Source organism: Brassica oleracea, chromosome C3 (genome assembly GCF_000695525.1).
Source record: "Brassica oleracea var. oleracea cultivar TO1000 chromosome C3, BOL, whole genome shotgun sequence".
NCBI lineage: Eukaryota > Viridiplantae > Streptophyta > Magnoliopsida > Brassicales > Brassicaceae > Brassica > Brassica oleracea.
The window spans coordinates 47,720,204-47,735,657 of NC_027750.1; the positions used below are offsets into that span (position 1 = coordinate 47,720,204).

General features: G+C 35.0%; 1 protein-coding gene and 1 pseudogene across 1 annotated transcript; one reads left to right on the plus strand and one right to left on the minus strand.

The window, feature by feature from the left end:
* Nucleotides 1-254: 254 nt before the first annotated feature.
* LOC106330771 lies at nt 255-842 on the minus strand. The gene has a single exon (XM_013769188.1). The coding sequence runs from the start codon at nt 840-842 to the stop codon at nt 255-257; it is 588 nt and encodes a 195-aa protein (XP_013624642.1).
* Nucleotides 843-4,938: 4,096 nt separating this feature from the next.
* On the plus strand, nt 4,939-6,680 carry LOC106330772 (annotated as a pseudogene).
* The last annotated feature ends 8,774 nt before the right edge of the window (nt 6,681-15,454 follow it).

Below are 15,454 nucleotides of genomic sequence, written 5' to 3' on the forward strand. Positions count from 1 at the left end.
TGGGATCGGTCGATCCACATGGACCGGATCGGTCGATCTGTGGCTCTGTGCGATCAGTACTTCTCGTTCGGTCCATTGTTCGGTCCATCTTGCTTCTGAATAAATCCCGAATGCGTTCTTTTCTTTCAAGCTATCTAGTAACCTGCATATTACACTTAAGAACACCAAAACGCATCAAATAGACCAAAACATTAATTAAAACCGACCATTTAATTGCTCCAAAACGAGTTTAAAACCGTTAAAAACACGGAATATCAGTTATCAATAACACGAACTAACTGTCCTGCACTTTGCGGGTGACCATGATGCCTTCTGCTGTTTCTCTCCCTCCATAAGTTGTAGATGGTAGCCTGGAAAGCAAGTTTCAGGAGATCGGTATCAATCTCCTTACGCCGAGTAGATAGAAGAGATGTTATGGTGAGAGACCAGTCCGGGTTCACGCGAGGTCCCAGAAGGTATCCGACTAGATTAATCCAGACTGTGAACGAGTAGGGACACGCAAAGAACAGTTGGTCTCTGGTCTCGTCTGGTTCCCTACACAGAAGACACGGTTGAATACAGCCCCATGCTCTACTCCTAGCTCCCGTAGATAATCTATCATTGAGTGCTAGCCAAGTAATGAATGAGAACCGAGTAATGGCATGTGGAAACCATACAATCTTGCTCCAAGCGACCGTAGGGTGTTGGACTCTAACCTGCTGCCATGTTTGCATACTAGAGAAACATGGCTTGTAATCATCATCTCCATGACGCCATACGTAACGGTCCTCACCTGCAGTGTCCGCCGGGCCGAAATTGAAGTGATGGTGGATATCATCGCTCGTAGGTGACAGCCACAACATCGACGAAAATTCCAGTGTCCAGCAGACGCCGCTCTTGACACCATTGCATAGTGAGGAATACCTAGGACCCGAGTACCAGAGTCACCTGTAATATTGATTAAGTGTCCCGTACTTGACTAATTGCCAAACCAAAACAGAGTGGAATTTCCATTTCCGATCTCAGAACGAAGAAAGATAGCTGCCTGGTCTCGTAGCTTCAGCAACTTGCGCCAGATCCATGAGCCTGCATACTTGTCGCTTTCGTCCCAAAAACTGTGCGACCGCAGCAAGTAAGCTTTCGTCCATGCTACCCATAGTGAACCTGAGTTTGTGAGGAGTCTCCAGATCAAGCTCAAAGAAAACACATGTGATGTATCCCGTAAGCGACGAATACCCAAGCCCTCCTCTTCTTTGGGTTTACATACGTCCTCCCAAAGATTTCTATAGTTATTATTAATATTCAAATGAATGATTGCTATAGTTATTATTAATAATTGGTATGCCCAATGGCATTCCTTGTAATTAGTCTAGTAATAGATGGTTTGTTAGTTAAGTGTTGTGAGAGAACCTATGGTGGTGACACGCAAGCAAAATAACATGCATGTAAATAACTTACAAATTAAAGGTTAGCTTCTAAAATTATTTCTCTATTAATACATTAGGGATTGATGTAGAGAACAACAATATTTTCATGTTTTTGTTATTTTTTTCTTCATATGTTTTTCAAACAAAAATGTTTGGGATCAGTCCATATTTTCCTCATATGAAATACTATACTATAATTTTTTATATCAGAATTGACTATTGTTCAGCTTGTGTCCTACATGTGAGTACCATATTTAATAAGATAAGACAAAACTAATATATAAACCAACAATTATAAGCAATCAGAATCAACAAACAAACGAAACTAAAGAAAAATATTTGACATAAAAGATTATGATAGAGATATGCATCATGTGATTAGGATAAAATATAATATATATATATATATATATTGGACATATGCTATGTATGTTAAACATATGTGTACATGTAAATGTCTGATAAAATATAATATGTATATTGTACATGTTTGTTCTTGTGTATAGTCAAAAATATATGTGTACATGTAAATTTTATTTGAAATATATATGTCAAACACGTAAACAACTTTAAATGTGTTTAATAGATTACTAATCATGTGTGCACAAGGCTATTTAATTGTGTGATATGTAGAATGGAAACCTTCAAAACATAGCTTTCAATGTGTAACCATGTGTGCATGTGAAATATTTTTCCGCAAACCTCGTCCCACCGATTTGTTTCAATATGGGAGCATGTTTCCATATAGAAAGATTGTTGTTTTGTGTACAATTTTATTTTGTACACCTTGTGTCGTGTATTCGTGTACATAAAAGGTGAATGAAAATTTGTGGCAACGCTATAAATGTTTAGGTGGATTGGATATTGCTTAATCAAAATGCCAAAAATAGATAACAAAATAAATCAAGTCAAATCTTAAGATATCATATATGAAAATAGATGAACACATAGTTATGTGTGTTATTCATATCTAATGATTTTAGTTAATTTTTAGCAATTTATTTTAATTCAATTTAGGATATATTTAGATATATTTTGTGCATATATGTATTCAATTAAATTAACAGTGGTTGAATTAAACAATTGGTAAATTTAAGTCATTTTCTGTGTTTTAGGTAATTATATTGGCTTTTCATACATATTTGCATAATGTAGTTCACATTCTAAAATTTTGGACCGTATTTTAGGAGAAACTTGCATGTTTATAAACTTTGGCGCCTAATTGAGAAGAAGTAAAAAAGATTAATGACCTACGACTACCTGCAATGACGTAGTTGAATATCATATTCAACTGTATAACGCGTACAATGAGCCTATTGAATGGAGAAAAAAATATATGGATTACTCTCAGTTGAATGCAGAAAAAATGGGGTCCAGGTGACACGTGGTGATGTGTGAATGGAGAGAGGGGGAGAGAGTGAAATCTACGTTACCATCATTCGAAAAAGAAAACACATTTATCTCTTAAAATATGTTACTATATTTTAATTGGTTGGCAAAACTTTTTTTAAGATATTTATCTCCTCCAATTATTGTAGCTCAACTATTTTGAAACTCAACGTTTTTGAAAAAAAGACATAGTAGTAGTCCTTTTTTAAATAAAAATATATCAAAACTCATGATTTTTTATGATCTATGATGCAAGTTCAACCCTAGAGTCAACTCTCTCAAATAAGAGATTGGATATAGCACTTGGGAATCAAATCCACAAGGAGCCGGGGCACACAGTAGATCATATGAATAGTAGGATCAAGCTAGGCAAATAAATGTTAAGACACTAAATAAGATGGATGAGAAGTGTGGTCACAGATAAGACATAATCTAGACTTTCAGGTTAGGTAATATAAATTACCCTATAAATTATGATATAATTGCTAAATGCATGTGATAATCAATCTTAGAACTTGAATTCTAATGTAAGATATCCAGCCCTCGCTGCGAGTCTACGTATTGGACTTCTATGTCCACACTCTTGCGTGTCACACGGAACCGTATCAATCGATGCACCTATAAGGTGTCGATCGATACTCTTCAAAACAAGTTTTAAGCTTTGATTGATAAGTTCGCTAAAATGGTTAGGCCATCTAGCTACAGCTCGTGTCTAACAATTTAGCTCAACAGAATTGCTATCAAGTATGAGCCTACTCTCGTAGTTGTCAACTCATAAATCATGATCCTAGTTAGCTACTCTAGAATGCAAGAAATAAGTAACTCTGTGAATGATGTCAATTTATCACCTTAGCAGTTTTAATATCAATAATTCTTCATAACCATATAAATCGTAAGTCAAACAAAGTGACAACTCAAACATAATCAAACAAGACAAAAAAATAAACCGAATGAATTGCATAATTAGATAGATAGAGAAAAATCGGAGTTCCAATAAAATACTCTGAATGAGTTCTTGGATCTTATCTCCAAAACATTAAGCTTAGAAAACTATGAAATCTTAGTTTGTGTTGTTTTTGCCCAAACAATGGCACAACTTATATATTCTAGGTCAAAACTCGTCCAGGGTATTCTTGTAAATTGTGGAGACTTCTGGGCTCAAGTCTTCATCTTGGCCGGCAAAGCTTCTCGTATCGGGTGTCGATCGACACCAAGGATGTGTGTCGACCGACAGTTCCTCTAGTATCGACTTTGTCGCCTCTTCATTTGCTCAGCTGCAGGTTTGGCTCCATTTAGCTCCATAAACTCCACAATGTTCCAGAACAAACCTAAACATGTAAATACACTAGAATAGACTCCAAACATAATATAAAGACTTAAAATAATATATATAATATGGCATAAAAATGGTCAAATCTATAGTATATCAATCTATAAATAGAGAGTAGTCTCACTTCGTTTAGATACATAAAAACGTCATTTTCACTATAATTTTTGGTATTAGCTTTCAATCAATTTTTTTTTAAAATCAATCTATAAATAAAGACTAGTCTCACTTCATTTGGATATATAAAAACGTCAATTTTCACTATAATTTTTGGTATTAGCTTTTAATCAAAAAAAAATGTGTTTAAACTTTTTTTTGTTAATAGATCACAATAATAATCCATTTAGTACTCACAATTCTTCTAACCTTCATTTCAACTATCCAAATCCCAATACCTATCAGTTTCAAAATCAATTTTCAAACACACCCCCCCCCCCCAAAAAAATATATATATACCAAGTTAGGGTAAGAGTGAACATTTTAATTTAATGTCAGAAAGTCTTGATGTCCGTGATCAACCACATTATGGTAGTCAGGTAGGAGGAAATAATTGATCAAACAGTGAATCTAAAATATCCCGCAAAAATGATGCAAGTGACTTCAGCTCTCTCGGATCAAACTTTGTATGATCTAGTGCTCGTCCAATGGGAAGGGATGCAACAAAAAAAGGTAAAAGGAAAAACATAGGCGTAAGTGCATAACTTTGGCGATGGTCAACAAAGAGTGGAATGAATTCAAACAATTCAAAGAACATTAATTGAAACGATTAGAAAAAATAGCTAAGAGACATAGGAGGCAAACCAATTGTTGAAAGAAATGACTCAAACTAAGAAGATGAAGATGTTTATGAAGTTAAGTGAAAAAGAGCATCTCTATGATCATGACAAACAAACAGCTGTTGGAGAAGGTAAGACAAGATTTATTTGGAAATTAGTTGATGTCAAGTTTATGTGTGTCTATGTTTTTATGTTTTAATAATATGTATTTTTTACTTTAATATGCGTATGTCTCTTTCTGCTTTAATTATATGTATGCCTCTTTCTACTTTAATAATGTGTTTGTCTCTTTCAACTTTAATAATTTTGTTTGTATACAATCTGTGATTTTAATATTTTGTGAGAGAATCCAATCTTATCTATTATTTATGTCAATTTAATATTTGTTTGAAGTTCAAAAATTTTAGCCACTCAAATTTTTTTATAAATGGAGACTCCTTATTCCATAGATGTATCAGCAACACAAATTGTAATTTACACAAAATATCAATTGATCTATTAGAATTTCCTTTTGATATTGAAGCTTACAAAAAGCAGTCTGAAATTGAAGAGAGATATATTGTTAATCAGTTTAGAGAGCGTCGAAAAAAATTTGTTGAAGACCAAACACCTTGTAGCAGGAGAAAATAGTTCAAAAGAAATCATGTAGCGGCAAATCAAAGGCTTATTGATGTTTACTTTGCAAATCAACCAACATATGATGATGCAATATTTCATTGACGGCCGGATGCAAAAACATGTTTTCTTGGGATCGGTGGAGACCTATCCATTAGAGACAACTACATCACCTAGCGAATTGACGCAGTCAATAATGAAAGTTATATCTCCACTGGCAAAATGTACTACTGCCATGCGAATGCTAGCGTATGGTGTTGCGGCCGATGCAGTCGAAAAATATATCAAAATAGGAGGTACTACAGCATTGGAGTGCTTGCGTCAATTCTGTAAGGGAATCTTACAATTGTATGAGTAAGAGTATCTTAGAGCTCCAACTCAAAAAGACTTGCAAAGAATTCTGCATGTTAGTGAAATGTGTGGGTTTCCGGAGATGATCAGGAGTATTGATTGCATGCATTGGGAATGGAAAAATTGTCCAATTGTGTGCGAATGTCAGTTTACTAGAGGGGATAAGGGAACCACCATAGTTTTACTTGAAGCAGTTGCATCTCATGATCTATGGATTTAGCATGCACTTTTTGGATGTCCTGGAACATTAAACGACATAAAGGTTCTAGATTGTTTGACGGTGTTTGATGATATTGAACAAGGAAATACAACAAGAGTGAATTTTTTTGTGAACCAACGTCCGTACGACATGGCATACTATCTAATTGATGGTATCTATCTTTTTTATCCAACTTTCATCAAGTTAATCCGACTTCCACAAAGTGAACCAGACAAGTTATTTGCCAAACATTAAGAAGGATGTCGGAAGGACATCGAACGTGCATTTGGAGTGGTACATGCTCGATTCAAAATCATTCGTGAACTAACTCGCATGTGGGACATATCCGATTTGGCTATCATCATGCGATCATGTATCATATTACATAATATGATTGTTGAAGATGAACAAAATACATATGTTCAACACTGACTGATTATGATCAATCTGAGGCAAGTGGTTCTAGTACACTACATCAATTTTCGACTGAGGTATTACCTATATTTGAAAATCACATGCGTGCTAGATCTGAATTATATGATTCAAATGTACATCACGAATTGCAAGCAGATCAAGTCAAACATATATGGGCAAAAATTGGAATATACCATGATTGAAAAGTCTTTAAATTTTCGGGTGTGATTTAAGATTTTTCTTGTTTGAATTGAGTCTACTGTGCTATTAAATTATGTATTTATTTGATGTTTTGAACGTCTGTATCGTATGTGTTTGAAGTTTCGTAATGTTGTTTGTTGTATAATATTTATTTTAGTTTAAAAAAAAATTGTAACAATAAAAAATTCTCAAAAACTATGTCACTTTAATTATTTAAGTTAATTACAATCGAAATTAGTACTAACATGTAGTTATTAAATTATATAAGATAAAAATAGTGGGGTGAGGTGTTGAATTTTATTAAACAAAACTACTATAGAGGTTAAAAATGAAGCGTGTGTTAAATAATTAGCTGAAAGAAAGAGAAGATGACGTGGAGTTTTTTTTTTAAAAAAAGGGTGTTGAATAAATCTATCATTGTAGATAGTCTAAGATGTAAATATGTAAAAGTTGAACAAAACTCTCGACGTGACAGAACGACAGCGACGTCTTAAAATATCAAAGGGAGACCAGTGAGGAGTGGAACTTCTAGACAATGAATGGCGGTGGTGGATCGAGCTGGCCACACTTCTAGTGCCAAGCACCGCCTGTTATTAGTCGAAGGAGAAGAAGACTGCGGCGGAGATGGGATGTTCCGGTCTTGTTGGTCGGAGAAGAATACATGCTAGGATCAAAGGGGAGATGACGAGAGTGGATCTCATCGGAGAAGAAGATTAGTCACACAGTATATGAAAAGGCTAAGAAAAAAAAAAAAAAGGTAAACAAAAAAAGTTTATTGCTTTTGACGCCTTTTAAGTTTCAAAACTTTAAGAATTTTTTTTTAAAAAAACTAGAAACTCTCGTGGTTACATTTAGGTATGGTAACTTGGTAAGAGTGAACAAAGGCTAATTAATTATACAAAGATGGCGAAAATGGTTGAAACATTTACATCTAGGGTCACACTCTACAATTTAAAATACATAATAGAACAATTTGCATTGCAAATACATTTTTGTAACTTTAGTTTAGTTAACAGGTTTTTGTGGTTACGTTTAGTAAACAGGTTTTTGCTACGTTTATTAGTTGAAACCAAAATAAATTGTAACTAGGAGGTCTCGTTTTTTTATTTATCCTTAGAGCAGGCACATCGGGAGTTTTTCCATGAATATCTGATATTGTAGAAAAATAAAAAATAGTGAGAAACAGGAAAGAGAAACGTAAAAGTATCTGAGAACAGAGCTGGTAAGATACTTTAAAAATACAGTATTCACAGCTGGCCTTTTCTGATTGATCAAAATAGGAAATAATAATAAAAAACTAAATTCAAAACTAAATTACTATTAAAATATTATTTTTTGGGGAAAATTATGTATTCTCCTATGAACTAATCACTCTTTGTTTATTCATACATGAATTGTTGAGCAATGCCATAAAACACATAAACTATTTAAAATTTTGAAGTTAGTATATGAAATTTCAAAATGTGGTCAATTCCCCCAAACCGTAAACAAAATTTGATTTGGTTGTTGACTTTTGCTGATGTGGATGACACGTAGGATACCAGTTTGGTTTGGTTAACTGATTACAGCAAAATGACAGTCGTTTTTGTGCTACATTAAATTAATTAATTTAATTTAAATCAAGAGAATCGAACTTTGCCAGAACTGTGAACTAGAGAATCGAACTTTGCCAGAACCGTGAACTAGAGAATCCCATGTCATTGAGCTACAAGAGTTTTTGACAATCATTATACAATACAATAATACTTAATAATATTGTTTAAATGGGTTTTGCTGAATTTTTTCAGTTGAACATTAATCTGAGACAAAAAGTTCATTGAAGATGCCCATGGACTAAGCTTTCAATCTTGAAAATAACTAATCCAGTTTTTCTCAACGCTTCTAGTTCGTCCAGAAGAAGATGGAATCTTTTGAAACTTAGTGAGACTAATACCCAAATCATCAACGTTGTTGTAATCTTCGTCCGCAATTGATAAACCGTAAAGAGCTGTTGCAAAGAATCAAACAAGATGAGTTAAGCGTGAAAGATTTGTGGAGAGGCAGTTTTATATTTCTAGTTTTAAGTATAGATAAGTAACAGTAAAACAATTGTTAAAATGTCGTATAGCTCAGTGGCATGAGTCTTTCTATTTGGCATTCTGGACCCAGGTTCAATTCTTTGGTTTAACAATTCAGTAATTGATTTAATGTAGTACAAAACGACGGCATTTTGACTTAATCAGTTAAGCAAACCAAACAGGTGTCCTACGTGTCATCCACGTCAATAAAAGTCAACAATTAAACTTAATTTTGTTTACGGTTTGGGGGAACTGACCACATTTTGAAATATCATGTAGTAAATTCAAAATTTTAAATAGTTTATGTGTTTTATGGCATTGTTCAATAATTCATGTATGAATAAACAGAGAGTGATTAGTTCATAGGGAATAAGCCATTTTCCCTTATTTTTTGTCACTAAAATTTTCAGAGGAGTTCTCCACGTTGGAGCTGTTCTTACCTTCTTTTTTTCTCAAAACTAACCCTTATTTTTGTCTCTAATCCAAAAACGTTTTCCACGAAAATCAAAACTTTTCTCAGAGAAATATGTGCCTCTAAGAGACGTGTGTATTCCAAAACCTGAGATCGAAAAGAGATACTAAGATCGATTCATATCTTGGGCAAGACCCATAAATATCTAAGAAATCTTCAATCGCAGTCACCTCCATCCTGATGGATCCAGCCGTTGTGACATCCGTCTCGATTCATCTCTCCCTCGTCTACAATGGCTCGGCTTTTCCCATTTGCTCTTGTTTCTTTGTCTGTGCAGCAATTCTCTTCTCTCACTCGCGATTATTCCTACACGTTCTAGATCTCTCTCATTCCATGATTCACCTCTGCCTTGAGTTCCAAGACACAATTCAAAGCTGTGGCACTGGTTATGAAGCTATGAAATTGTCGTCGCTTGCCTTTTTTCGTAACATCCACCATCTGTGAGTAGCTAGATAGCAACAATGTGAAAGTTTGGATTTTTGAAAATCTGATCCCTCATCTTTTGTATAATTTGTTTTTGATCTTATACTTTCTATTTGTGGAGATGTCTCCTCTATTTTGCTCCCAAACTTCCAAATATATATTTTATTTTATTTTTTATGGTTAAGCTTATCAACATTACAAACAGAGAAAAAGAGAGTAACATTTGGGGGTTGGATGAGTAGATGTTGACGTCCAATGACACTAACTTCATAGAATTTACATGTGGATAATATTTTATACAATTTACGTGTGGATGTTTGTATTCCGGTATACATATGGATAATGAAACGTTTTATCAAAAAAGAATATGTTTGTATGGAAGTGGATGTAGATATAAATATGTTTTTTTGTTGGTAATGGTATCTGCATACTTGGCAGATGGATCATTTAAATCATGAATTTTTTCTTCAGTTTTGTTTGAAAGTACCTTTGTATATGTGTGTACCAAAATATAATTTTTTGTACTTGTACACCAACAAAATTATGTACACAACAACAATTGTACACATGTACACACTTATAACAAAGTCAATGTAAGAAAAACATTCTCAAGACCTATAGTATCAAGATCTAAAATAAGATTTATTCATGAATATCAAAACCTCTCCAGTCACGTAAACCAGGAATTCACATCCTTACATACAAAGGTTTTTTCTTTTTTCACATGTCTGTACGCGCGTACACTAACATTATATGGACACCCAATGTCTTTGTGTACAAAACATGATGTACACAAAATAAAACATAAATTAATGCAATACACAGTTTGTTTGCTTAGAAACAAGATTGTCTTACAATATGTTTACTTAAGGATAAAATCACATAGTTAATAATAACATACCAAAAACATCCAAAGTGTACAACACACAACATAATAACAAAACACATATGCACAACCAAGTTTATATCCTTAAAACCAACAAAATTTGCACTAGTTGTATACATATTCAAACAACAAAATTACGGACCAAATACAAGGTTTATTTTAATAATAAAATGAATATAATATAATATTTACGTGCATGTAAAAGAGAAGAAGAAGTTATGATGGTAAAAAGAAATAATTTGCAGAAAAATGTGATTTACAGAAGAAAAAAAAGGAAGAAGAATAACATATTTCTCAAGAGGAAAAAGAAAATCGTGGTGATGAGCAGAGAGAAGGGAGAGATAATGCATGTGGACAAGTATGAGACCATTTTGATTAGATGAATTAACTTAGTTAACAATTGTTTGGTTTTAGTTATAAAATTACCTCACTAGTAATATATGTTTTATATCTAAGGTCTTATGCCAAAGATTGAAGAAGGTTCTTCCACAGCGGATATCTGAGACCCAGTCAGCCTTCGTTGTTGGTAGACAGATTACAGATAATATCATGATAGCTCAGGAGATGTTTCATGCTTTAAGAACTAAACCGGGAGGACGGGTTAAACGAATGGCCATAAAAACTGATATGAGTAAAGCATGCGATAGAATGGAGTGGTCATTCATTGAGGCAGTCATAAGAAAGATGAGTTTTTCAGAGATATGGATTGAATGGATTATGCGATGCATTACCTCGGTCAAGTATAAAGTCCTCATGAATGGAGAGCCAAGGGGAAACATTGTCCCTGGGAGAGGTTTACGACAAGGAGATCCTTTGTCTCCTTTCATATTTATTCTATGCACGGAAGCGCTCGTTAGCCTTCTTAATCAAGCAGAGAATCAAGGGAAGATAACGGGGATGCGAGTCGCTCGCGCTAGCCCCTCGGTATCACACCTTCTCTTTGCTGATGATAGCCTTTTCTTCTGTAAGGCGGAGCCCCGTGAATGTGAAGAAGTTATGAAAGTAGTCAGGAAATATGAGAAAGCATCAGGTCAACGTATTAATTTTGACAAATCCTCATTACTCTTTGGTAAAAGGATTCCAGCGAGTGATATACAGCAGATCAAGGATACTCTTGGTATACAAAACGAAGGCGGGATGGGCTCCTACTTAGGAATCTCAGAGGATATCAGTGGGTCAAAGTGTAAACTATTTTCTTTCTTAAAAGAGAAACTCCTACACTGAGTGAATGGCTGGACTGGTAGATGGTTATCTAAGGGAGGGAAGTAGGTTTTAGTTAAATCTATATTGTTAGCTCTTCTGACCTATTTCATGTCCAGCTTTCTGCTTCCTCTAGAGATATGTGAAAATTTGGCAAGTGCCATTGCACAATTCTGGTGGAGCTCGAATCCTCCAAAAAGAGGGATCCACTCGGGAAAATGGGAGAAAATGTGTGCACCTCGAGAGGAGGGAGGAATTGGTTTCCGCATGATCCATGTATGATTCATGCATTTAATTTAGCTCTCTTAGCAAAGCAACTTTGGCGTCTTGTTCAATTCCCGGATTCACTAGTAGCGAGAGTTCTTCGGGAAAAATATTACTGTATGTGTTCGCTGTTGCGGATTGGCGCAGCAGATACCCCATCGTATGTATGGACGAGTATTATGGCTGCGAGGAAGCTATTACGAAGTAAATTGCATTCAGGGTATAAAATTAATGTGTGGGAGGATCTTTGGATCCCTTCGACGCCAGCTAGACCGGCTCGCGCTCGGGCCCCAGTAGTTAACCCAAGGATGACTGTAAGCAGTCTTATCAATCTTGTTTCCAAGGAGTGGGATGTTCGATTATTGGAACAATATGTAGCTCAAGAGGATATCCCGATGATTCTGAGTTTGGCCATAAGCCCTACCCATCGACGTGATACATTTTGTTGGAGTCACACAAAGAACGGACAATATACTGTTAAGTCATGATATTGGGTTGCTACAAACTTGATGAGAGATGAGGAGGATACAGAAGCTCTACAACCCAGTATTACAAAACTTCAAGCCTTTGCTTGGAAGGTGAATGCGCCACAAAAGATCTGTCATCTTATATGGCAACTAATATCTGGACAGGCAGCAGTGACGAGGAATCTGGTACGCCGTAATATGCGCTGTGATAATTATTGCCCAAGATGTGGAGCGCCAGAAGAGACTGTTACTTATGCTATCTTTGAGTGCCCACCGACCTTACAAGCATGGGAACTATCATCAACGTTGTCGAGCTCTCAAATCTTTCTGGTATCTAGTATTTATGCTAATATGGACTATCTTTTTTGGAGAAAGAATGGTATTCTGCAGCCAGAGGATGATAGAGATCCTTATCCTTGGATAATTTGGTACATCTTGAAAGCTAGGAACGATAAGTTGTTTAGAGGCATAGACAGAGACCCATTGGAACTAGTCAGGTATGCAGAGAGTGAATGCCAACCTTGGTACAATGCAAGAGACACTGTATCGGTCCCACCACATGCACAGACTGCTGAAGAAACACAAGCCTTAAGCTTGGGTAATATTTGTATGGTGGATGGTTCATGGACCTCCACAGCTCAGTATAGTGGAATGGGATGGGTTTGGAAGGATACAATGGGGAAGATTCAACTCATAGGGTCAAGGAACTTGAGGAGGCGGGAGACAGCTTTACACTCAGAACTGGAAGCGCTACAATGGGCAATGGAGAGCATGATACAACACTCGACCTGTCAGAGGTTTGAGACGGACTGCAAGGATCTGATTGCAATGATGGAACAGCCACAAGCTTGGCCCAACTTCTCAACTGAGCTCGAAATCATTCAAACTCTTCGGTTGTGTTTTTCGGACTTCAAGATCATCTACTTTCCAATGACGCATAATGAGATTGCAGATTCGTTAGCTAGGAATGCACGTTCTTTGCATAGACCTTTATGTTTTATTGGTTGTTCTATTCCGGTCTGGCTTCCCATACCACCTCAAATTTGAGTAATAGGATAACCGTTTGCCGCCAAAAAAAAAAAAGTAATATATGTTTTATAATGTAATAAAAAAATAGAATGTGACATTCGTTGCAAATCATTCAAAAACGTTTATGGTTACACTTTTCTAGGGACAGCAAGGTTTTTAACAACTAAAACTACTCAAGTATCACAAAGTGCTCTATTGTGTAATAAAAGTCAAAAACTGATCTCTAATGTACATCACTCTTTTTTTTAAGTGGAACACACGCATTTTTTTTAAAAAAAATTATTGAATATCAAGTTGTAGATGGATGCTATGTGTTGGTAAAATAATCATTTTTACTTCACTTTCCATACAAACCCTTAATCTTAAGTTTTGAAAGACAATTAAAAATGTAGATTATATGTACATGATGTTTTTCCGCATAAAATCACTATACGTATTTTTTTGTCTTTGTAAGACATAAGGTCAGAATGATAACCACAATTTTGGTAATATAAGCGGTGCGAAATTAAAGTGTGGTTCATGTGGTATGTAGGATAAGTGCGGATTTGATAGAAAAAGTACTGTGGTTTTGATAGGAAAAAGAATGTATAATAAATATATTAATACGGTTTGAAATTAAATTTGTTTACTTAGTGACAATGTCATAATAGTTTTATAATCTTAAATATTTAAACTAATTTTAAATAAAAATAATCTAATTTATATTTATTGTTTGTTAATATAAATTTTAGTTCTAAATTATTTTGAAATAAAAATACAAATTAAAAATTTGTAAATATTTTAATATTTTTACTTAAATTAAATATAACAAAAATATTTAGTATATAATTTATATTTTAGGTATTCGATATCTATTAAAAAAATAGTTCACTTGAAATATTTTAGATATAAATATACATGAATTGTTTTGCTTTTGTGGCATTTGATTCAATAACTTTGTTTCGCCACATTCTCAACTATCTCCCTGAAAGGGGTCCAGCGCCCCAACGGAAGAGATGTTAAATCCGTAGCTTGGTGGTAAAGGAGGTACAGCTGTACTGTCCGCCACCCGGGTTCGACACTACAAGAAAACATAATCTTAACGAGGGCGGTTTTCCTCGCTAATTCGTCGTAAAAGAGGCTTTACGACGAATTAGCGAGGAAACGCGGTTGCTCGTTACACGTCTGTCGTAACACATATTTCCTCGCTAATTCGTCGTAACTTAGCGAGGAATATATTTCATCGTAAAGACGAAGTAGGACGATTCGTCGTAAAGACCACGTCAATATTCCACGTAAGGACGTCGCTATAATACCTCGTAAATACCTCGAAAATAGTTCCTCGTAACCTACACGTAAATACCTTGAAAGAGTTTCCTCGCAAAATACACGTAACAACCACGAAATGATTTCCTCGTAAAATGGTCGTAAACTTTTCCTCGTTATTTCCTCGTAAATGATTCCTCGTAAAATACTCGTTAAATGTTTCTCGTTATTTCCTCGTAAGGTTTTCACGTAAAGAGGTCCTACATTGGCTACGAATTTACTTCGTTTTTATTATTTTACAGAATTTAAAAATATAATTAAAAAATAATTAAAATTATTTAATTTAATAATAAATTAAAATTCAAAATAAAAATAAATCAATATGAAAATATTTTATATATAAATAAGTTTTGAATTTATATAATACAACAACCAAAAAAAAAAACTAAGGGTCGTTCATCGCCCGGTAGAATTCATCACTCCTCCTCGTAACATCCGCCTCGTTATGTACGTCGGATGACTCGCCTTGAATGGGATGTTGTTGTCGCATGTTCCTCAACATGGACTCCCATTCCGGATTTGTGGCCGCAATAACGTCCAAGAAGCCCTCGACTCCACCCATACGAGATTTTGTCGCGGTCAACTCGTTACGCAGCTGAGCGGACTCTCTACGCAGCTCAGTGACTTCATCATCCCGTCGCTGACCATAAGACGATGTCGCTCTCGGAACATC

Coding starts and splice junctions, on each gene's coding strand:
- LOC106330771 (XM_013769188.1), bottom strand. CDS start 842: ATGTTGTGGCTGTCACCTACGAGCGATGATATCCACCATCACTTCAAT.